We start from the raw sequence: 6,219 nt of genomic DNA on the forward strand, positions 1-6,219 counted from the left end.
ATTCATTTAATTTTATAAATACTTGGTATAAATAATCATATTTATTTTGGATATTTTCATTTATAAACGCGACATTAAATATGGACCCAAGATGACGGACAAATATGTCATCGCTTTTAAATTTAATGGGGTGAAAAACAGAAAGAGAAATGGGTTGATTGAATAAATACATTTATGTATAAATGTACATCGTTTGTGTGTAAATCTATGCAGTTCTACTCAACGACAAAATTAAGATAAAAATATCATTTGACGTGGCTAATTACATCAAAATATGTAAAAAAAATTATCAACAAGAATAAGCTATTTAATTTTATATCCAATTCCTATACTAGTATATAGGAATAATCCTAAACACTCTAAAGATGCATGGAAACTTTACTGATGTAAAAAAGTAAACTCAAAGATAACAAAATCTACGATTCTTTTTTTATTTTTGATTAACACTTTTTACTGTTTATTATTATTACGACGAGTTTATATGCAAATATTTATACTTTAATGTTTATGTTTATGAATAATTTTTCTAACACATATTTAAATTTAGTATTTTCTTCTGTTGTGAATTATTATTATGATTATTTGACTTTAATTTTTATATTTTATACGACGTTCTTTTGTTTTCGTATTTCCTTTTTTATTTTCATCCATCAATTGTTGCTTTTTTGCATATTCTCTATTTACGTATAAAATACACACACATTCTGATACACACTCACACAAACTAAATACAATACAAAACGACCGACCAAACATCTCATTTTCTTTTCTTTTTTTGATACATGGATGTATACCATTATCATTGAAAGAAAAATATACTTCCATAAAAATTAGGAAAAATACATATATATATATATTTCACTCTTTTAACTATCACACACACTTAATTAATAATTAATTAACTGCATAGTTTTTTTTTTTCGTTGAACATTAATTTATAAACGACTTAATATCGCTTGCGATCGCCCTTTTTCTTTGCAATTTTTAATTTCACCTTTCATCATTTGAATTACAAATACAAAGTTCTTACAATTTCACGTAACGATTTTATATTTAAAATAAATGTATAGTACTTTTTTGGTTATTTCCTACAGTCAAGAACTTTATACAATTATATTTCGTTGATGAAAAAATTAAAAAATGAGAAAATAAAATGAAACAGAAACACATCAGCAAAAAATTAAGAACGAAGAAAACTGTGGAATTGCGGAATGTTGCCAGACTAACAGTACAAAATCTTTTTCACGGTTGCATACAAAAGGTCTAAAGTACTTACTTAGTAGGGTTTTACAATTCAACTTTCGAATAATCGAAAATAAATGTCGTAATCGACTCGAATACTTAAAAAATTGAAGAATTTTATAAATCGTATATTGAATAAAGGAATTATTGTTATAAGTCCTAGAAAAGTTATCAGATTTTATAACGGATTTTTCGATTCTGTAATCATACGAATAATCGTATATTTGTTGAACAATTTATCTGCAAGAAAGAGGAAAAATTAACTATTCATTTAAGAGAATTTTAATAATTTTTGAAATTAATGAAATTAAATTTCGTTAGACTTTTAGGCATTTTATGATGGGTATTTTCTGAATCAGTATTTTGGGTATGTTGTATTTGTACATGAGCAATAAGCTATCGTTACCGCTAAAATACCTTTTCAGCTTTACAAACGTTACGGAAACAAGACAAAAATACCGTTAATTTAAAATGTTGTGATAGTCGGATCAGTGATAAACAAATTTCCAGTTTGTTCTAAAATTTGTATTCTTCCTAATATGTTGTTAAATCATTACTTTTAAAATTCCCTTTCAGCTCACTACCGTTTCCGTTTCGAAAACATGTCAACCTTGTAACTAGTAAAAATTCGATTGGAGCAAAACAAAAAATTTACTTTTTTTATGTAAGTGCTTTCGACCGGTCGCCGTCTAATTGAACTAAGAAACTTTTTTAAGAAACAAAAAATTTAACAAAATAGAAATACATTATTTTTACTTTTTATTTAATTAATTACAAATTGAATGATAAATATCGGTTTGGATTTTTGATACATAAACTATGCGGCTGGTTTTTTAGGTAGCGATCCAAATGCTGAAATGACAGTTCCTTTTGTTCCTGTGACAGTTGTTGTTAATGTGGGAGGTACTACAGGTTTGACGGATGTTGCAGGTTGATCCCACTTGGATTTCCTTTTAAAATATAGTAAACATTCTATTACATATTAATTCATGTATTAAACTAATAAAATTACCTCTTTTTTGCCTCTTCCTCAACTTTGCGGGCCAGAGCCGAAACCTGCTCAATCTTATCGGTATCTTTTTTCTCCTTTTGCCTTTTAACCATTTCAATTTTTTGTACGCGAGCTAATTCTTCATAGAAACTCTCCGGTCCCCACTGTAGAGGGTCATATATTTCGGGAGGATAGTTTGTGCCAAATTCATTTATGTCGCAGAACTGTATGAGTTTTTCGTAAATACTAGGATTGCGAAACTCTTTGCGTTGCTGGATAATACGATTCATGTCCATATTATTGGTTTCCATTTTTTCATATAGTTGTTGAATCTTTTCAGACAGTTCTGGCAATGGTTTGCCTTTTGGTTCTGGCGGCAATGAAAAATTGTATTTTGCGTATTTGGCATATTTGTCAGTTTTACTGCGAGTACTTCCTTTTTGAGAAGGATCAAATGAGTCATCATCTACAACTATAGGCGATTCGTGGCGTTTTTGGGCAACTTTCTTACTTTCTGAATTATTTCGTTGATCCATTTCTTCATCCATATCTGATGACACTCTTTCGTTATTCTCATTGTACTCATCTTCTTCATCCTCCTCTTCCTCTTCGCCTTCCCCTTCATCCGAAATGATGGTGTCATCTTGGTAGCTTACCAAACGTTTGACAAATTTTTTTGATTTCTTTTTCTTACTGCGTCTGGTTTCTTTCACATCTGTAGCATCTTTTTGGTGTTTTTCGGGCGTCTGTTGTGGGGTATGCCTAGGAGGAGGTATTATAACCTGCAAGCCATAGATTTTAGTCACAAAAAATTCACATTTTCTTTAGAATATGATCATTCATTCATTCATACATACCTGTGATGCTTGGGAATTTTGTGAATCCGGAGATTCTTGCTGATCATCTTCATTTTCCGAATCCGTATATTGAGCAGTTAAACTGGCTAGAGCTGAATTACTCATATTTTTATATTTTAATAATAATGTTAGTTAATAAACAAACGTAAAATATTTTATCCCAAAAAATGTAAATAAATCTAGACTGAATCTTTCATCTGTTTTACTTTTTTCTTTCTTGACATTTGTCAAGTAAACATGTTACAATGTTGTATACATTGAGGAAAAAAAACGCGTAAACAAAAATTATTGAAATCGTTTAACTTCACAACATTTTAATTATCGATTTTTCGAATAAAATCGGCATTTATCGAATTGTTCCTCTTTAAATGAACTTTTGACTCCTTTATCAATTTTTTGCATTATTTTGATATTAACATTCATTTATTTACTTACTTTAAAACTGTCAATAATAACGTTTAAAAAATATCTCTTAATATATTATGTACGTAATTTTACAATTTATTGAATAACTTTTAAGTGAATCATGGGATTTGAAAAATTAACCAATTTAAAATTAAAATTTTAAATAGTTTTCATCAAATAGTTTTTTAGTTATCAATAATTACCAGAACAAAAATAGATGTACTATAAATTTTGTTTTTGTAAAATGTTCATTATCTGTCAAAGTCAGTTTTTGTTTGCATTTGTTGATACAAAAAAGTACAAAAACAAAACGTTGACAAGGCAGAATATTTTTATTCTGTTATTTTCCTCGAAAACTATTTTTTTGTGACGTGTTTTGTAAATAATCTACAGTATTTAGTGGAAAATGCCACCAATTTGGAATATGGAAGAGGATGAAGGAGACCGTTTACAAAAACGTATAAATAAGATATTGGAGACTCGCTTGGACACTGAAAAGGTAAACAATTGTGAACTTAATGTGATAAGGTTGTATATACTTTTGTTTTTATTAAAAAATACTAGGACACACTTGAAGCTTTAAAAGATTCGTCCAACTTTTTCGTGGAAAACACTTTGCAAAACCGACGCAATTTGAGAAGCCAAATAGAAAAACGTTCCGTTAGTATTAATGAAAACTTTTTAAAGTCGTTTCGGGAAGTTAAATTAAGTCTTGATGCTGTTTGCAATGACTTGGACACTCTAAGCAGCTCGGTGCAAGCAATGAAAAATGATTTGGAATCATCCAAAGCTCTGACACATGATCTTATTAAACAGACAAATGACTTGCAAGAACAGCGAGATCATTTGCAAGTACACAAACAAGTTGCCGAAGCCTTTTTGGCACGTTTTCAACTTAGCGTACCCGAACATCAAATATTGTATGGTACTTCAAAGGATTCAGCCATAAGTGCGGAATTCTTTGACGTATTGGACCGCGTGCAAAATATTCATGCAGAATGTCGAGTATTGATGCAATGTGGCTATCAAACAGCCGCTGAAGATATTATGGAGGAGATGACATTACATCAAGAAGGTGCGTTAGAAAGACTGTATAGATGGACACAAAATCACTGCAGAAATTTGGATAACAATGAAATTGGTCCTCTAGTTATCAGAGCAATGGGCAGGTTACAAGATCGTCCCGTACTATTCAAGTATGTAAAGTTTATCTCATTTTTGAGGATATTCTATTATTATTTTGTCAAATTTTAGATACGTAATTGATGAGTACGCCATCGCTCGCAGAGCTGTACTAGTTCGACTTTTTATTGATGCTTTAACAGAAGGAGGTCCCGGTGGCAATCCTAAGCCAATAGAAATGCACGCTCACGATCCAAAACGCTATATTGGGGACATGTTTGCTTGGTTGCATCAGGCGATACCTATAGAAAAAGAAAATTCTGCATTGCTTTTTAAAATGTGTCACAAAAATGGTAAATTATTTAAATATTCAAAAGTCTCCTTTATTCAAACAATTTTTTTTTTTTTAGATCTTTCAGAGCAAATGCAAAATGCTTTGGCTTACATAGCCGATGGTGTATGTCATCCTTTGAAAGTACGTGTTGAGACAATTTTGAACTCTGAAAAAGACACCATTGTGCTATTTGCTATATCAAATCTTTTAAGATTCTACCAACAAATTATGAAACAGGTTGTACAAGGCGGTAGTTTGGAGCAATGTCTTACAGAAATGCAAAAGTCCAGTGAAGAGATTTATCTTAATTCATTATCTAATCAAGTTCGACAGATATTGCAAAAAAATGCTATGTCAGGTTCAGGTTTAGAGCCTCCCCAAAGGGATCTTGTACCGCCTCCAAGTCTTGGTCGTTTGTTAAATTTACTTAAGGAAATACTTTCTGTGGCCACAATGGTTGATGGTCGGCAATCTGATATAACCAAGATAATATCGTGCATAATTGATCCATTGTTACAATCAGTCCAGGAGTCTGCCTCTCATTTACCAACAGTAGATATGGCTGTATATCTTCTTAACTGCTTGTATCATATGCAAAGTACCCTGGCAGTGTACGAATACATGGACGAACGCGTTGAACGTTTGCAAGCTCAATCTGAGGCTCAAATAGATACTTTAACATCGGAGCAGGCCTCCTCCTTAGTATCCAATCTTCAATTAGGTCCCATTTATACAATACTACAAACTAATCAATCGAAAATCGAATCTAATCTATTGAAGATCTTCATGAATAAAATGGATGCGTTTTTGGAAATGCCCGAAGTATTATTGCTACCACAAATACAATTAATCATGTCCAGCTCTCACCGTACTGCTGTCCAAAAGAGATCTTTTAATGTTATTGTTGCTATCTATAAACAAATCTACGAAAGAATACATGATCCCGAAAACGGCTTCGAACATCCAGAGTCAATATTTTCAAAAACTCCTCAGCAAGTAGCTAAAATATTATCAGTTTAATAAAAAAAATAATAATACAAATTTTGATGCCTTTGCTGCGTGTGTGTGTTTAGTTCAGTATCTTTTCAAAAAATACAAGAAAACTATAATTTATTTTATTGTACCCATTCACTACATTGTGGATTGCTATAAGAAATTGACATAAAGAGAAGAATAAAAATAAAATATAAATTAAATAAGGTATCAACCAAAAGAATATAAAGAACTCGATAAAACATACTGAAAGAATAACATTATTAAATTGCTTG

At 30.8% G+C, this 6,219-nt stretch overlaps 3 protein-coding genes across 9 annotated transcripts in view; 1 reads left to right on the top strand and 2 right to left on the bottom strand.

The window, feature by feature from the left end:
• Positions 1-1,237, bottom strand: part of LOC119615907 (serine/threonine-protein kinase N) — a 35,298-nt gene extending 34,061 nt beyond the window's left edge. For 2 of the 7 annotated variants that reach the window (XM_037971918.1, XM_037971915.1), the window contains exon 1: positions 1,074-1,237. The gene's annotated coding sequence lies outside the window, so the exon portion shown is untranslated. Of the gene's footprint in view, positions 1-883; positions 902-994 lie in introns of those variants that run through there. The other 5 variants (XM_037971917.1, XM_037971913.1, XM_037971916.1 and 2 more) reach the window with 3 other exon arrangements.
• A 753-nt stretch (positions 1,238-1,990) lies between these two features.
• On the bottom strand, positions 1,991-3,321 carry LOC119615915 (SAP30-binding protein). Its single transcript, XM_037971949.1, has 3 exons — positions 3,091-3,321; positions 2,255-3,015; positions 1,991-2,192 (listed from the first exon to the last, which is right to left on the bottom strand). Exons 1-3 carry the CDS (start codon positions 3,193-3,195, stop codon positions 2,060-2,062), a joined length of 999 nt encoding a protein of 332 aa, XP_037827877.1. The 5' UTR covers positions 3,196-3,321; the 3' UTR covers positions 1,991-2,059.
• A 396-nt stretch (positions 3,322-3,717) lies between these two features.
• LOC119615913 (conserved oligomeric Golgi complex subunit 6) lies at positions 3,718-6,190 on the top strand. The gene is made up of 4 exons (XM_037971947.1): positions 3,718-3,994; positions 4,060-4,691; positions 4,750-4,970; positions 5,028-6,190. Exons 1-4 carry the CDS (start codon positions 3,902-3,904, stop codon positions 5,969-5,971), a joined length of 1,890 nt encoding a protein of 629 aa, XP_037827875.1. The 5' UTR covers positions 3,718-3,901; the 3' UTR covers positions 5,972-6,190.
• The last annotated feature ends 29 nt before the right edge of the window (positions 6,191-6,219 follow it).

Source organism: Lucilia sericata, unplaced genomic scaffold (genome assembly GCF_015586225.1).
Source record: "Lucilia sericata isolate MDLA Ls3-8-SP2 unplaced genomic scaffold, ASM1558622v1 Contig000048F_arrow, whole genome shotgun sequence".
Classification (NCBI taxonomy): Eukaryota; Metazoa; Arthropoda; class Insecta; order Diptera; family Calliphoridae; genus Lucilia; species Lucilia sericata.

Bases quoted from the DNA above. Each gene is read 5' to 3' on its own strand.
- LOC119615915 (XM_037971949.1), bottom strand. From the start codon at position 3,195: ATGAGTAATTCAGCTCTAGCCAGTTTAACTGCTCAATATACGGATTCG. The intron at 3,016-3,090 runs GTATGTATGAAT...TATGGCTTGCAG, and splicing joins AAAATTCCCAAGCATCACAG to GTTATAATACCTCCTCCTAG. The intron at 2,193-2,254 runs GTAATTTTATTA...ATATTTTAAAAG, and splicing joins GAGGAAGAGGCAAAAAAGAG to GAAATCCAAGTGGGATCAAC.
- LOC119615913 (XM_037971947.1), top strand. From the start codon at position 3,902: ATGCCACCAATTTGGAATATGGAAGAGGATGAAGGAGACCGTTTACAA. The intron at 4,692-4,749 runs GTATGTAAAGTT...GTCAAATTTTAG, and splicing joins GATCGTCCCGTACTATTCAA to ATACGTAATTGATGAGTACG. The intron at 4,971-5,027 runs GTAAATTATTTA...TTTTTTTTTTAG, and splicing joins TAAAATGTGTCACAAAAATG to ATCTTTCAGAGCAAATGCAA.